Genomic DNA, 17,810 nt, shown 5'->3' with positions numbered 1-17,810 from the left:
ACTTCATAAAGTAATGTAAGAATTACTTCTTATGAACAGAACTTTTACTTCCAGATACAGATGATATCATTTCTGAACCTTTTATTCTAAATGCAAAGAAGCATTTAGCAGGTCAACAAGCTGTAGTGAATATATTATGAAAATTGTTATTCAATTCTTACTCAAACAAAGTTCAGCTGTTTTTTGAAGATAGTTGTTCTGACGTTAACTGTTTAGCACCATCAGAATTGTGGTGGTAAAGCACTGCATCCTTACCAGATGCAAATACATCAGGTGAAATCAAGTTTTGGGTCATCAGTGAACATGAGCTGAAGGTTCCCAAAGTTGTTACTTTCTGTGAGGCTTGAAAATGTGCGGAGGAGGAAGCTTTGAAAAGAACACTGGCTGCCCTTCACTGTTTTCAAAATATTCTTTGTACTTTCTGTTACAATAAAATGCAAAATTTGTCAGAGGAAATTAGAAGAATGAAGGATCAATTTCCCAGACAGAGCCTGCAGAGACACGCTGGCTCATTTTCTTTATTTCTAAGGAACGATAAAGTAAGCATCAGTTTTATTGTGCAGAGGAGCAGCTTTGCATTTTAGGTCTGTACACAGAAGCGGCTGTAAGGCATTATCAAATCCATAAGCAGAGGACTGAAGTTCTTTTGAAGTGCCTTTCCAGTCAGCTTCAAGAGCTCAGTCATTTTGTTGGCGCAATCATGCCTCTATCTTATGCTTCCTACTTGAAAAGCTTTTGGCATGCATTGCTCTGAGTATTTTTATTTAGCTCTCCATTTGGAATCTCTGTCTTAGGAATCTAATTTCATGTGGTTTGTTTTCAGTTTCTTCAGCACAAATTACATTCATTTGGTACGAAACTCAGTTAATGTCTTATTTTTATGTTAGTGAACAATGAAATAGAACAGATGTGCAGTACACTGTGTCTGGCATTGTTTTTTCAGCATGAACTTTGCAATACTTTTTGAATTACTGCATTAATAAGTAAATAAAAGACAGTATCAAGTTGTCCGTGGCCATTAAAAGAATTGGAAACATCTTGGGAGACCAGGCAATATTAATCTCATATACAGCTGTTTAATTTTACATTACTTTATAAAGTAAGAACTCAATATTCCGTTCTGTCTTACCTTTTGGTTTGCCTTATTTTAAAAAGTGCAGTGTGGTTCCTGTATGCAGAGCCCTGGCTTTGCTATAAATCCCCTGGCAGTTTCAATGCATAAATAAAAGCATTTTCCACAAGCACGCTTAATAGAAGGGCAAGCATAAAAACGTGGCTCGTTTGTGGACTTTACTGACTGTTTAACAGATCACTGTCAGAAAACATATAACAGCTTTGCTGCCTTTTCCTCCTCTGAAGCCTTTAATTTGTGTCTTTCTCTGCCAAACAAAAAAATTCATAGAAGAACGAGCAGAAATCCAGATAAAAGTAAACAACTTGCCCAGAATGAAGATAGACATGAAGTAATCAGTAACAGCCATAGCAAGCTGTGGATGTGGCCTTTTACACAACTCCCTGGGAAACAGCAGTTCTACTGGCTGTAATGAATTGTGGTGAATCTATGGCTGTGGGAATTTCATCACCACCAACAGCCAAGCAAGGACTCCAGTCTGTAATTCTTAACAGAAAGTGGAGCTCCAGCCAACTCTTTGCAACAGCAAAGATACTGAATTCATGTGAAACTATGCCCCATTTCTACAGTTCCAAAAATATACTGTGGAGATTTTGCTTCAATGTTTTAGAACTGTACCTGTGTTGAAGTAGTAGCATTTGGTGTTATTGGTGATGGTGAGTCACTTGTTTTTGGTTCACCAGGGGAAGCAGCTGAACCTTGGGATTCTTGGCTGGCTGGCTGATCTGGTGATAAAGCATCACTGCTGTCTTCATCAAATGAATAGTCATCCAAAGCTTGAGGGTAATTCTGTTGTCCAACTGCTAGAATGTTTATAAAGGAACAAGCAAAACAATTATTTTTAGTTATAGAAATTAAACTTAAACACTCACTGGTGGCAGAATTAGGTAGCTGCTAGAAACTGACCACTTTTCAGGTCAGTCTGAACATATTCTATGTTAAGTATTTTATTGCATTTTTGATATAGCGATAGCCATGTAGATGATATTATTAAGAAACATATTTTCAGATGGAGTATTATGGTCTGTGTATTTCTAGCTTGGCTTTGAACAAAGACTGGGTGACTATATTCGGTTAAATGATGACACAACTTAGGCATCAGAAGCTGAAAGAATAAGAACTAGTAAACTATGTTTTCTTCTGGTGAACTTTAATCTTAAGCCTCGATATACGCTGTAGTTCTTTTACTTGCCTATAATTGCCTCTTTAACACTGGAATCTACAGGCAGAATATTTTTTTCTACCAGCTCCATAGGGCCAGGCCTCTGCGCAATCTTCTCATTCAGATCATCTGCCAAGCGTGCTCTCTTCAGTTTCATCTGAGTGGCTTGCAACGAAGGCTCTGCAAAGGTCTCTAAAATATTTGTTGATTTAAATAATCTATTCAATCTTTCTCCAATTTCATGACAACTAGCATTGTCTCATCTAACCATTCTGTGTACATCAAAAGCATACAAGTATGATTTGGAAAACCTCAAACTAGTATTAAGATAACATGAAAAGATACTTTCCATCTCCACGCTTTGCTTTCTAAAAAGTAAAGTAAATACATATAACCTATTTTTTAAAAGCAATAATAATTTTGTAAACATTTTTATAATGTCCAAGAATAAAGCAAGGAATATAAAACAGCCAATTCCAATTAAAATCTAAAGATAGCATTTGCTGCTTTAATATTTACCAGTGTATGCTATGGTAAAGATTTAACTGATAACTGATTTTTCAAGTAGAAAATTTTCAAAATTGTATTTCAGAAAAATCTGGAGATATTTTGTCAATATGGAGACGGTTTATCATTATAGAGACTCCCCTCTGGTACTTTATCTATCCAGACCAAATGCATGTTTAGAAACTAAAGAACATTAAACTGACTTGGATTATGGTTATTTGGTAATTTCTGCAGCTGATAAGATTATGATGAATCACAGTAATACAGACTCATTCATAAACCAGGTTACTGTTACTGAGCAACAAGCAAAATAACACGGCAAGGTGGAAGTCAAGTTTATAATAGGTAGGGGCTTTTGGGGAGGAAAAATGTCCAGAACTGTCAATTGTTTTACGGTAATGAGTAGAAATTGAAGTAATACTTATATGTATGTACACCATGGCATAATTACCATTAGGGACTAAAAGCAATATGCACTTGCCAAAAAATGCACAGTTAGGAATACTTTCACTGCCACAGCTGTATGTATTAAAGACACTGCAGAAACAGAGAAACATGTAGACATTTAGAAATAATTCGCATCAAAGCCCAATTCAGTTATACAGCTGAGGGCGTAACAGAGCTCCTTCTGCTTAAAAGGCACCTACATACCTTCAAGGATGTGCATTCTGACCAGCTCAGACCGGTCCGGTCTGCTGCGAATCTTGTGCTTCAAAAAATTTTCAGTCTTTAAAGAAATGAAGAATTATCATTAACTGGTATTTATTTGAAAAAGCAGAAAGTAATTCACTGATGTCCAAAAATGAATATTTGCAGTTGCATTCAGAACAGCAGATCACTGTTCCAACAGGGCTACCAGAGAGGGTTCTGCTTTGCTTTGTTTTTGTTTTTCAGTCAAGCTGTATTAATGAATTTCTATCTTCCCAAAACAAATTTGGAATGTTTCTGGAGTTGATCCCTTTGTGCCACACTAAATTACAGTAGTAAGATTAGATATTTGCTACAGAAATATATCACAAGAATAATTTAATCCAAGTATTTTTTCCTTGGACTATGTGGGTATGTGTTGCAATATGACCATAGTTAATCCCACATAGGTGCTTGATTTAGGAAGGATTAAGAAACTTCCTTAGATTTGGTGCCAACATAACAGATCTAACAGATCCTTTTAAGGTACAAGCCCATATTGTTACTGCAATGGTCAGATTTTTTTTCAAATAGAAAATTCAATATCGTATACAAGTGACTGTCCATTGTCAGATGTTAATGGCAAGTTTACACAAAGTGGTTTACCCTGGCTCGCTCCAGGCTCTTTATCTGCTCGTGGAATGCAGCGGGACTTTTCAAAGCTGTGAAGGGAAAAGTAAAAGTTAAGTAGATAAGAAGTGATTAACAAAAGAAATACCCTAGTCACCATCTGTGTCTGGTTGTTTAATACTGCGTTAAGGCAGTGTTTGCATCTGACCAGGCTTACATTTGACTCAGGCCAACTGTATAAATTTCTATTTCTTTTAATTTCTACTTAACACAGAATACATGGAATATATGATTTTAACAGATATCACTGCATAACAGTTAACTTTTTCACTAAGTGGACTAAGAGGCTGTTAACTAAAACTGTTCCACAGCAGGAAATTTACGAGATAGGACATAAAATGCCAAAATACTTTCATTTATTCCGCTAATCTTCTCTGAAAGAGTGCTGACTTCTCCAAGGGCGGTCAGGTCTGCAATGGGCTGCCCAGGGAGGTGGTGGAGTCACCGTCCCTGCAGGTGTTCCAGACACATTTAGATGCTGTACTGAGGGACGTGCTTTACTGGGAGATACTGGTGGTAGGCTGGCAGTTGGACTGGATGATCTTGGAATTCTTTTCCAACCTTGGTGATTCTATGATTCTGTTCTGTGATTCTACATTAGTATACAGCTGTACCTATGGTACCCTTGCTGTTACCAGAAAGAGATGAATTGTCCTTTAATAAGTATTTATGCTGATTTTTCAAGAATTTTGTATAAGCTTCGTGTGCTCAGATTAGAAAATAGGATGATTCTACATTATGTATCAATTCAAAGCAATATTCAAGGAGACCATTAATATTAGAAAGCCTATTTGCTTAGCGTGTAAATCATGCAAGAGCAGCAGAATGCGCAGCTGTACTTCATAAAAAAGAAAAGACAGGTAAATCATAGGAATGGTACAGCTGGGAAAGACCTCCAGGGATCACATAGCTCTTCTCTGTCACAAACACACAATCCACTTCAGCAGACACTGCTGATGACAGCCATGTGTACTGCCTTTCAATAACTTTCGGGGAGATGTTTCCAGGCAAGATATAGCCATCTACAGGTTTAACTCTTCCTGGCTGTGATTTAAATCCACAGCTTCTTTGCAGTGCAGGAATCTACCACAGAGACGAAGAAAGCTCACTTATGAGTAATACTGTCCACAGAAGGCAAACTCTCACTCTTCTTGCTGCTTAGCAAAAAAGTTGGAGTGCACATCCTGGTATTGAATTGCTCTCAACACAGGGCTGTATATGCAAGAACATGAGGGAAAGGAGAAAGCTGGGGAGGCAGGGAGTTATCAGTTACAGCAAATGGTCTTTTTCTAAATGGGTAAGCGTATGTTATGGCACGTGGGGAGCAGCAAATAAATAAGCAATAAAACCCTCCAGCTGGGTGGAGGATTTCAGTGTCCTTTATGCGAACAGCAGTTCGTTCTGGTCAGTGAAACATGGCATCAATAGTCAGTCACTCATTGTGAGTCTTCTGTGCTGGGAGTGCAGGGCAGCTGGAAGTGCAGGCAGCCCATGAGCAGAAGCCCAAACCCTGGATTTCTTAGCGGTGAACACAAACAGTTCTAAAAGAATCTGGGCCAGTGAAAGATTTAGAAAGATGTCCTGACACTGAGAGTGTGAAGTATATAGTCTGCCCTAAAAAACAGGAGGGACTGAGAAGAAAGTTGGCAGGCTTATTTCCTGGTTACAGTGCAACACCAACATTATCTTAGGACAGAGTCTGGAGGACATTAACTGCAATGAGTCATAAATTTATAAATTTCTCCTTCTCTTGAAGCAGAATTAATAGCAACCAGAAGAACTACCATCAAGGATGAAAGAGAGCGGGAAGCCAGAAGTACTTATTTTCTAATGTATTCTACCACATACTGTGATTCAAGTCTCACCACAGTTCTTGATCTTAAACAGGGGCATACAGTTTGGTAGGTTCTTATGACTTAATTATTAACTGTAAGGTACAGCAGAGGCTGTTACTTGGGGAAAATCTAAGGAAGTGGTAAACTGAATTTTTAACTGGAGAACAAAGCCTGGTAATTCTCTAGATGAAACTGAAGGAAGACCAACAGGAAGGTCCCCACTTTTCTTCAGAGGCTGTCAATCTTTTGATCCTTTGTCAAGGATTATTTGGGGTACAAAGCAATTGTAGATTTCTCTGTCCTGATCAGAGCAGAAGAAACTGGATGGGTATAAAATAGCTCTGTTCTACTGCTGAGTATAGCCCTGTACTCCTTTGTGATGGAATGCACAAGACAAGCACGTTCTACATTCAGAGCTAGACAGTCCTGATTAAAGCAGAGATCTTGCCACTCATTGCTAGAAATTATTACAGTCTCCTTTGATCTCCCAGGATGCTGGCCTCATGTACTTCTTTCAATAGGAAGAATTTTTCAGGAGTCATCACTCCTTTGGTAAGCTCCACAATGAGTTAAACTTTATGAGCTGAATGAGCTTACTGTACTTTGTGTATGTTGGTGGACAGCTGCCCCTTGGTTACTGAGTGTGAAAACTATTTTTACCAGAACTGAAAACGGAAGAAAGAAGAGGCCAATCCAACTGGTATGTCTCTGAAATCCAATGCTCCTTATCATGGTGCACACTGACAGAACTGAATTCTTCTTGTCACCCCAGTGAAAAAAGATAGCACTATTGCTATGCTAGTCACAAGAGAAGGTGCACGCCTGCTATACCATAAAGTACAGTTTTAAGAGCAAGCAAGACTTCTCACATTGAAGAGCTGGAGATAACTTCTCTGATGACAGATGAATATCCACTCCCTCTACTAGGAGCCTCTGTGGCAAGTGTACAGGCCTAGGAGTTCTTAAACCTTGTGAAACAGCCAGGCGAGAAGGAAAGAAACAATCATCACGTGAAACTGTCTGAACAATTTATCTCTGGACAGACCACAGGAAAAGTATTCAGGGGTAGAAAGGACAAGCCTCGGTACAGCTCTTCTGCCTGTACAGGAGAATGCCAGCAAGCTTCCACCATGAAGCAGGTGATTATGGAAACCAAGCTCTGCTTACATCTCGTGTGAGACTTGAAAAACTTGCAAGTATGGCACTTGGTTGGCTGTCTATATAGTGTGCATCTATCCATCTGGTAATGTATGCACATTATACATATACTAAGGCAGTATAGAAATATGACTTACAGTAATATATATTCTGCAATACAAATTGGATGACAGGATATAATTCTCATTGGAGTGTACAAAAGTTCTCATCGTTAGCCACTAAACAGAGGAGAAGAGCTGCTAGTCAGCTAGAAATAATATCAAGTACAGACTTACTGTTAAAAGGAAGGGATTTTGCCATACATTTAACAGAGATGACATGCCACAAAACAAAAACTTGGATGACTTTTTCACAATGTAGAACCTTTTTCAGGTTTAACTCAAAAAGAAACATATTCTCTTGCTAAAGAAATCAACACTATAGACCTAAGAAGGTAAAGATGCTTTAAGATGGCAATTCAAAGTCTGATGAGTATTCGGAAACTGTCAGCAAGAGATTAGCTTTGAGACACTGTGCTTTCAGGTTAGAATTTTTAAAGCTAGAATTCACCAGTGCACACTGAGCTATTTGTAACATATATATACTAATGTTTCACAAGAAAAATCACTTTGCACAGCTGAAAGTCTCCTACAGCTTGGTGCTATTATCTGGAGTCCAGTCTCAACCCACACTGTCCACTAGTGTATTTTCCATGTTTTTTTGTGTACCTCTCATTCTGAGGCCAGTTAGAAGACATAATAGAAAACAATCAGCATAGTACTGGGAGCCCAAGTGTGGTACAAACAAAATATATCAAAGGAAAGGGTTAGCTGGAGTTGATTTCTAGAACACTATATTTCTTTATTCAGGAGGATCCTCTTGTGATTCCTAAATTGATTTCAGGTGTCACAGTGCTGCTGAAACAACCATCATCTCTAACACATTGAAATCAAATTCATATAGTCAATCAAATAAAGGGAAACAGACTCTGGCAATAAAGCGCATTTGCATAAAGCATGTCAATTACTTGCTTTCAAAATAAAACGCTGGGAGTTCAGACACTATAAACTGCAGTTAGATTCCAATTGTAGAACAGTTAGAGATAAAAATGATTTAGTAACTTCATGATTTACTAACTTCTTGCACAGCTTTCAAGGAAGGATGGCAGGTACTCAGAGTTGGGAGCTCAGCATTACAGAATCCTGGTAGCATAAATAAATTTATGCATTTATAAATAAATTTATGATCTTGAGGACACTGCTGCCTTAGCAAGACACTTCGCACTACAGCTGATCAGCAGCATCTCAACACTTCAAAAGATGGCATCTAAAGGCATTCACTACCAGTATATAATCCGATCTGGAAGAGAAGAATACCAAACTCTTACACCAGCTTGGGTGCTTTGCCAGATATGACAAATGGATCAGGAACTTCTGGCAACTAGTAAAAAAAACCAGCAGCCTTCTGAAAAATAAAATCAACCCCAGAATAAACAAAGCCTCCTCGTATATTCCTGGAAATGTATTCGTATGCAGTGATGGGAAGAAGCTAAGCACAAAAGCTTTTGATGCACAATGCCTAGCCAAAGTCATGTCCTGTAACATCACAGCCATCATCATGCAAGATTTAACACAGAAGACTTGCCTGTTAATGCCCTAGTTATAATTTCTGCGTGTCCTTTGGTTTGGTCTGGCAACACTTATCATCCTTAAAATACTGAAATACTTAAAATACTGCTGGCTTTGATATTGGTGTTCAGTCATTTATAAAATTTGATTTATTTCATAGAATCATAGAATGGCTTGGGTTGGAAGAGACCTCAAAGATCATCAAGTTCTAATCCCGCTGCCACAGGCAGGCTGCCAACAGTTAGGTCAAGCACCAGACCAGGCTGCCCAGGGCCCCAACCAACCTGGCCTTGAAGATCTCCAGGGACGGAGCTCTCACAGCCTCTCTGGGCAGCCTGTTCCAGCACCTCACCGCTCTCTCTGTAAAGAACTTCCATCTGACATCCCATCTAAATCTCTCCTTCTTTACTTTAAAACTGTTTCCCTTTGTCCTATCACTGTCTACTCATGTGAAAAGTTTGCAGTTTCATCACAGTGGCTATTTTAACTGTAACATTAGGTAAGCATGATGAATTTACTTCCCACTCATTTAGGTAACCGTAAGGATTCCACTGGTCCTTTCAAATGATAGTTATTTTTAATGATCTTAGAGAAATCCTGATCTTCATTATTTTATATATGAGTTCATACTTAATGCATTACAGTAATAAAAATTACTAGAAGTAAAGCAAGTCTTACGTGGCATGATGCCCTGGTCCACCAGCTGTTCACGTGTCCGTCTTTGTTGTAGCCTCAGCTGAAGTACTGACAAAAGAACACAACCATTCAAATGTAAGCATAATATCCCCCTTAAAAGTTCAAGACAAACTTTCAAAGATGCCAAGTATTCAACTTTAGAAATATTTTTGCTATATACATTTGGACCTGACTAACCTCTAGGACAGGCACCATTAAGGATCAACTGCTAGGAACATAATTTGCAGCAATCTAAATCCTTATTTGCAATGGATTTTGCTGTTAATTGGTCACATCTGATAAAAGGACTGCTTCAAACATGTATCATAAAAAACTCATACTTCCCCTCCAGAAAAAAAAATAGGTTTTTTAATAGTTAATTTTCCCTTATGCTTGTATCATTTTATCATAGTGCTTCACTATTTCTTAGATGTGTATAGCTGTTAACCTAATGTGAAATTTCATCTTTTATTTGAGCGATGGTCAGGATGCTTGGTCAAGAAAAAATACACTAAATTTGTAATACTTACATTCTCAAATTTTGCTTTAATAGTTTATTATGGATGTATGATTGTGACATGCTGTTTCCATTGTATTTCACAAGGAAGCAAAACAAAGTAACACATTGTCCAGACCATCAAAATGGATGTAATTTCTAAAAGTTAGGCAAAGGACAAACTTCATTGTTTTCAGAATGTAAAAGGAACCAGCTTATTTCCTGTTCTGCAGTACAGGAAGGATACTCCTCTGGCTTAAGCACTGCTACCGGGAATAGCGAGGCAAATGCTGACAACAAGGACGTTATTTTCTTATGTGACTCAAACACCGCGAATTTAAATACAAACATTTCAGGGCTGTGCCACAGCAGTTCTATTCAGAGTTTACAATATTGTTACACAAGAATTTGTGTTGTTACACAGGAATTACAAAGAACAGACGTGAGAACATGGAACAGCAGCAGACCTAGAGCTGCCTTCCCAGATCCAGTCACTGACATGATTCTCAGACAAAGATTTTTCCATCTTCATATGAAAGGGAGCAAACTTCTGTTCGGCATTTGGCATTCTACTGCACTAACACAGATGCTTACTGCTAGGTCACCTGGTTGGACTGGGCAGCCTAAACACATCCTACCACCTCAGCATTTAATGGTTATTGCATTTTCATTTTTCATTAGCAAGTTTGTGGGGGAAAAAAAATCAGAAAGGCCTCACACTGCAGTTTGGCAACACAAGCAAGCTAAATAACTGCTTCAATACTTCTACTCTGTATTCCTCTGTATCTCTCCAAAGTATGCGTTGTTTGCCCGAGGTGTATGCCACTGCTGAGACTCCTCTGGAAAACAAACAAGCAAACAAACAAAAGCACAGCCCTACACCACCTAAGCATCAATGGTGCAAACACATATACCCCAGGATGTGTTATTTGTATTTGTGGTTGACAGAATTTCTGTCAATTCTTGAAATGAATGTTGCTTGGCCATGAGTGTGATTGGTGGAACTGATAAAGGAAATGGCAGAGGACAAAGCAAATCTATTCGGCAAAAAATAAATCTAAGTATGTAGGTATCTTACCTCTTGTTTTCCAAACAGTTTAAACAAATTCTTTAACAAAAATTAATTCCAAATTTAGATGATGGGAAACACTGCTATATAATTTATGAGTGTATTCTATCCATGATTTGTGGCTTCAGTCATGATCAGATTCTTGGCTTAAGCTTTGTGGGAATGAGTAAAAACTCATCTGTATCCTCAGCAGTGTACAAGTTTGAGAAGACAGTATGTAATGTAGTGCAGCAGAAGGATGAGAAAAGCAGTAGGTGTGTAGCTGAACATAAAATGTATGTGCATACGTGTGAAGTTTTAGCATTTCTTAGCAAAAACGTGTAACAAATACTTATTGTGTCTCATAACACTTCATGTCTACCCATCATCAGTCAAACTACGCTGGACATCACAAAGCAAATTAGATACGGTGCTTCTGAAGTTAAGCCATGTGTATCTCTACTGGAGCACAGAAAAAAAGAGATATAAATGACACAGAACATTCACTTACTAAGTAAATATCAAGAACTTACACGTTACATAGCCAGGGAAGGACAGCCTGTAGCATGACTAATAGGGAAGCATTGAAGGGAGAACACTGAAGAAAAGACAACACGAAGATGCAACCAGAAGGTAGTCATTGGTGATTCTGATTTGATCAAAGTGAGGAGGGTAAATAAAGTTGTAGGAAAAATTAAGAAGGAAAAAAAAGTTTGGCATCCAGTTTTTGCTGTTGCCGTTTAATGGTTGAGCACTTAAATGTGTGACTAAAGAAAATAGAGTGTCTAACAGAAGATGCTGTAAATTGAAAAGTAGTATGCTAGTTCTAAGAGATGAAAAGCTGAAATTGTTTTTGCTTTTGCAAAGCAAACAAACCAGGAAAAAATGTAGTATTTATACATCACGGAAAGACAGAAAGGTTTACGAAGCCTTTAGTCACATGGAGACGGAAATAAAGAAGCTGAGATGTTTCTAAGGAGGAGATGGCAACCTGTGGTACATGAGTTGGATAGGTCCATCTGCACAAAAGTCAGCTTGCAGAGCCTGCGTGTCACGATACCGGCAGGAAGGACCTTTATTATGTCACTGCAGTCACAGAGACTTGGCCCTACAACTCAGCAGATATACATGATATACAGAATTGTATCATTACATTGAAGGTGGACCTGTAGTGGGTATGAAGGAAGGGAACTAAGAATTTATTTTACAAAAAGCTAGAAAGGACATGGGGACTCACAGAAAGCTGCATCAATCAGAAAGATATGGAAGATGGGAGTCATGGAAACTAAATGAAAAGGTTTTAATAAGGGAGATGTGATGAAATCATATTCAAAGACAAGAATGAAATATATGAGACTGGAGCTCAAGTTGCAATTTTAGCAAAGAATTGCAAATTTATTTCAGGGAGAAACTATACAGTAGTTTTTAAGTTAATTTAAATCTAATTTAAATAAATCTAAAACTGACTTTACTGATTATATATAGAAGCAGAAACCCACTCAGGAGAAGATTTCTGCAGCAGTCAGTAACATATAAAGTAAATCTAATAAGACAGGAAGATGGATAAGAACAGAAGACAGATATTATAAATAATCTGAAATCTATCGAGGCATTATACTAATTGATTACACTGTATTATTTGTTCTCTATATATCTCTCTCTTTTTTTCTTTTTTTTTTTTTGTTCTTTTTTTTTTAATAACCGTCTCCAGACAAAATGATGAAATCCAGGGAAGGGAGAATTCAAGAGAAATAAGGTGCTTTGAAGCGAAGTTCCTCCGGGTGCACCTTACTCAACGTGGTGCTGAACAGACTGCTCTTTTCTGGGTGAATCTATGCAGCTTGTTGCCTGATTGCTTCTCATTCTTATGCTTTTAAAATCAGGTAGTTAACATACATAACATCCAAAATCATAGAAGGTGGATCTCCAAATTTAAGGCCCAGAACTGACAAAGATTTAAATATGTTGATACACTGCAAACTTTACTAGTATTATTTCTTATATTTAAAGATCTATGTACAAAAGAAGGGCTTTGTTAACACCACTGAGCAAATGCAGTTGCTAAAACACAAGCATTTTGCACTTCAAATTATCTGCCAGGAATGTCCCCTTCACACCGCTGCCACTCCAAAGAACTGTCTTCCAACTGCTTCTGAATAAAAACCATGCAGAGGCCAGTCAGACTCCTGTTCTGACCTGCTGGAGCCTGTATTCTTTTTTATTTTCAAGTCAGTGCATGATATTAAGTTTAACACTTCAGCACCAGGCTGAGATTCCACGATTTCCATGTTTTCCCCAATTACTTTCTGAATAAGTAAAAATAAAGTGTGCTATTAAATGACTTAGAGTACAGTTACTAGCAAAGTTGAGCAAGTGATTTTTAGCCTTGGCTTTGTTACAAATGTGTAATTTGTATCCTGTGTTCGCTTTGTTACAAATGTGTAATTTGTATCCTATGGAAAAGGTGTCTCAAAGTAGTACTCTATAATCCCAAGAACTGGAATGCAAGGAGGCCAAAAATAAATAGTTGCCTGGCAGGAACAATGCTATCTGCATGACTGGCAAGCTTTCACCACTGCTCCTTGTCTTGAAAAAAAAACCAGAACACGTTCTGTGTGCAGTAATTCTAGCACTGGTTCCTCATCTAATACCGTTTTATATCCTGTTATTTTCAATTCAAGTTGAAGTGCTGTCTTTTTAGAGAAGGTGCTATGAAAGTATTCAAATAGTTGACATTTAACAAGGATAGAAATGCAACAGACTGAATCACTGAGGTGTTCATTAATCAGCATACAGTTATTTCAACTGACAGCAAGAAGAATAATGTACTGATTTTAAAAAAAAAAGTTCTTTATGTAATCAACCCACTACTTCCTCCAGTGGAAATGAGCTATTTGTGTTAAAACTGCAAGAAAAAATGGGATAATGCCATCTCCAACATTCCAGCATTCTGCCTTGGAAATTTCCAAGAGCGGTAGGAACTCCGGTGCGGGCTGCTAGGTTGGCTGCCATGGAAACAGACAGTGCTGGAAACACGGTTGTTTCCTTTAAATTAAAATCTATTACACAGAAAGCCTCTATTGAAAACAGCCTCCCTTGAAACAGCCTTTACACAGGCAGTCTCTGACATACTGGGCTTGATGCACAGAGCAGTAGATGTTAACAGCACGTTCTAGTTGCAGGGAGGCACTGCTGCAGAAGACAGTTCTATCTGCTGCACTGCAAAATACAGTCCTCCATCAGAAGTGATTTATGACTCATTACAGCACCAGGATTAATGCAGGTGTGTGAACAGCAGGGTGGCAGTAAAGTAGGAGAGTGTTTTAGCAGATGGCAGGTGGCCTTCACAAACAATCTATGGTGATAGCAAATACAGTAGCTTTACTCATTTCTGTGTGTCCAAACTCAGGAATGCGATGACGCAGTGCTCTTTTCATTTACATGGCATGCCTAAGAAAGAAGGATGGTGAGGAAAAAGCTGTGAGAATATTAGCTGTCTGTGGTTTGTTGGAAGTGATTCTAACTTGTTCAGCAGGCTAAAGATAAAATGCATCAACAGTCGTACTGACCCCCAGCCTGAAGATGATGCGACCTGTTGAATAAGTTTAATTTTCAAATAGAAACAATTAATCAATCATTAAAGAAATCTGACACCACCTAGGCCAAAGTGTCATTTAAAAAACAAAAATCTATTTTTACAAAATATCCCTTGCCTTTTCTTGCAGATTTTTATGTATTTTTTTCTATTATTTTGTATGTGAATTTTCTGCTAAGAATATATCCAACACAATGTAGGAAAAGTAAAACTGTCTCTTAGGCATACTCATTTTAGCAGATACTCAGTTGTACCATCATTCTGTCTTATAAATGGTGGCAGCAGAGAGTACTGAGGGCTGTTTCAAACCATCTTTTCCAAATTCTGGAGGGAAATCCTACAGCACTGTGATTTAAGCAGCAATATTGTACACATAGTTGTTTCTGGAAGCAACATTATCATACTGGAAGTAGGAAAAGAAAAGCCGGATCAGAAGGATAGTGAAGTGTGATCATTAAAAACAAAGAAAATGAAGCACAACAGTGTCAGTTGAGAAGCTTAAATGAGTAGGAAACAGAACAGTCTGTATCTTTTCCTATTGCTATGGAACACGTTGCTTAGAAACAAGTCAGAACATGCAGAGGCTCTAAAATTACTGGAAGGTCTGCTGGGATGAATATATATGTATACGTTAAAAGCAAAATGTGTATTTTTACAATTCCTTCAAAATCTTTCAAATTAAAAAAAACACAAACCACCAACACAGACTCCCATCTTGGGTATGAAATCTGAAAAAACAAAAGCGTTTTGTAAAATTGCACACGGTAAGTATATGACCAGTAATTACATATTCTAAATCTGCAATAGCCCTCTCCTTAATACTGTCTATTAATGTTTGTTTAAAACAGATTTGTATTTCCTCCATTATTACTATCAGCTCAGAAACACACTGTCAAGAGGCTAATGGGTTCAAACTCTCCATCAGCCACAGACTTGCTTTGTGATAAGTCTGGAGCGTAATACATTGACTGATGACAGACAATTTCCAGCCAAGCCCCCTTGGGAAGTTAATATCTCCATTCTACACAGTCTTCCTATGCGCAGCAGAGGCAGCAAACAAAATGTGTACTCAGGCCAATCATCCGGGTCACAAGATTACACGTTAACCTAAAATGAGGAAGGTGGATATATATTTAAGATGGCTGGTGCAACCTGGGCTGGAAGCAATGGCATTCTGTCAATTCTGCTATGTAGACAATAACATAACTGTAGGGGCTTGCTCAGTGGACAACAACAAAGTCACTGCCTTAGAAAGACTGGAAGTGCATACATGCACTGCTGGATGCTTTGTTAAAGGAAAAGAAACCTCCAGCACTGCAACAGAACAGACAGCGGCTTCAGTGTGGTTTCATAATCTGATCTTAGACTGCAGAATGCCAATGAAGAGGTAATGGTCTCTTCCTCTCTCCAACCACAGCTGCTCCACTTGCAGCAACACCAGCAAAGATGTAGCCTTCCAGGTCAGTACTCTGACCTGGGAAATCCAAGATTACTGAAATAGCCTTCAGTGACACAAACTCACTGATCCAGCTCAATCCAGAACAGCATAATCACTAATGCCAGCATGAGAAAGAAGATGGCAGCAAACAGCACAAGGCTGAACGAGATGACACCTATTTTTTGGCAGCAGTGGCCTTAGGCCTTACTTTCTTTGAAAGCTTTGGAAAATCTTGGCGTGACTGGAGTTGCATAGCAAATTTTCTTACAGCTCCTGCATAGCCAATGTATCCCCTAATTGCATATAGGTAACATATAACATATGATTACTACACTGTGACCTTGGTTTATCAAGGTATTCAAGCATGTGGCTATTACAATAGCACTACCATGCACTTATTCTCTGTTTAAGTGCTATACTGAACCAGAAAAATCTGTAGTGTGTTGGTTTAATTGTAAGACATGCAATTATCCCACTGTCATTAAAGAGAGCATTTATGGTAGGCAAAGTTAAGGACAGTAATAACCTCACAGGATCAGTGTACTGAATTTGAAGTGCTTCCTTTGAGTAACTATAACAAACAGTATACTATTTTTCAGCATTTCCTTATCAGTGTTTTAAGAAACATACTGATAAGCTGCCACTGATGAGGGGCACTATATATAAATACTTAAAATATACTTACATAAATATACACTATCTATAAAAACTTTTTTAAAATAAACGCCAGCAGAATCCTCAAGAATTTATGCCACGTCAGGAGAGCAGTAAAAGTCCAGAGTTTGACTGGTACTCAACATGCAGGAAATGTGCTAAATAAACAGCTCTCGTGCAGTATCGATTTAACTGCATGGACAAAGGGAAGTAACCACTCCTGCCTAAATCTGGTAATTCATTAACCAGACAGCATGAAGATATTTCCAGCAAGCACCTGAGCAGTGCCTGTGCTTCTCTCATTCTGCCCTGTATGCTGTTTCTAGGACTTGCCAGTTTGCAGTTCCTCACAAGTCAATAAAATAAAAAAGCACAATGAACCCAGGAAATTAATTATGCTTTAAGGGGAGAGAGGGAGGAAAAACATTTTTCCTGGTCAGCTTTGTTTCCTTACAGTAACTGGCAGGCAACTGGTAACTCTGAAGCTCGGATTAACACATGAAAGATAGCACCATCCTCATTTCTTCCACCAATTTTATAATCCCTTCAAGAACTTCCCTGCACAGCTGTACATTCTTGAACAAGCTCAGTAATTTCTGTACTGGAATAACCCGGGGTACAAAGCAAAACTGCCCAAATTCACTGCTCGTTTACAAACGTAGCCAAAACATATTCCTAAAATACGCCCTGTTGATCACATGGACTCTTTCTTACTAACTGTATGCACAAGATGCCCTTATTTCATCCAAGGCTTTTCACTTAATTTTCTAGATGTACTGTCTGTTCGCTTGCTATGAGATGACAGTGCTTTGGGAATTTCTGAAGAAGCTGCTTAGCTACCTTTGCACAGTGAGCCCCAGGGACAAACTGTTTTTGTTCTTTGCTCATACAAAGGCAATTTTGATAAAATGTGTAAAACTAAGAAATATTTTCACAGAACTGATAATAAGTAACTATAGGATACCACAGTATACATTTTATTGAATAGTCATTAGCCTATGCGAAGAAAATAAAATCCTTGTAACCTAACCTTCCTGTGCCTTTAATATTCATCTGCTAAAGTCAGCATTAGGATTTGTGTTTCCACCAAGCTCTTCTTCCCTGTAAAGAAGCAAGTTAAAAAAAGACTGCACCCAATAGAATTTATTCCTGAAATAAGCAAACTCTATCATTTTTAGATTTATCA

At 38.2% G+C, this 17,810-nt stretch overlaps 1 protein-coding gene and 1 long non-coding RNA gene across 16 annotated transcripts in view; one reads left to right on the top strand and one right to left on the bottom strand.

Moving 5' to 3' along the window:
• MRTFB (myocardin related transcription factor B) overlaps nucleotides 1-17,810 on the bottom strand; it is a 64,026-nt gene that overhangs the window by 17,118 nt on the left and 29,098 nt on the right. For 14 of the 15 annotated variants that reach the window (XM_042864261.1, XM_042864276.1, XM_042864268.1 and 11 more), the window contains 5 exons: nucleotides 9,397-9,462; nucleotides 4,095-4,150; nucleotides 3,453-3,528; nucleotides 2,325-2,486; nucleotides 1,751-1,935 (listed from right to left, as the gene is read on the bottom strand). In XM_042864261.1, coding sequence (XP_042720195.1) covers nucleotides 1,751-1,935; nucleotides 2,325-2,486; nucleotides 3,453-3,528; nucleotides 4,095-4,150; nucleotides 9,397-9,462 — 545 coding nt within the window. The remainder of the gene's footprint in view (nucleotides 1-1,750; nucleotides 1,936-2,324; nucleotides 2,487-3,452; nucleotides 3,529-4,094; nucleotides 4,151-9,396; nucleotides 9,463-17,810) is intronic. The other variant, XM_042864274.1, reaches the window with a different exon arrangement.
• LOC122176052 lies at nucleotides 1,826-17,648 on the top strand. Its single transcript, XR_006177616.1, has 3 exons — nucleotides 1,826-1,915; nucleotides 2,380-2,482; nucleotides 12,649-17,648. It is a non-coding gene; the product is annotated as an uncharacterized LOC122176052 (long non-coding RNA).

The sequence above is a fragment of the Lagopus leucura genome, unplaced genomic scaffold, assembly GCF_019238085.1.
Source record: "Lagopus leucura isolate 7727_CA_CO unplaced genomic scaffold, USGS_WTPT01 Super-Scaffold_760, whole genome shotgun sequence".
NCBI lineage: Eukaryota > Metazoa > Chordata > Aves > Galliformes > Phasianidae > Lagopus > Lagopus leucura.
This window is presented reverse-complemented; position numbering and strand designations above follow the sequence as displayed.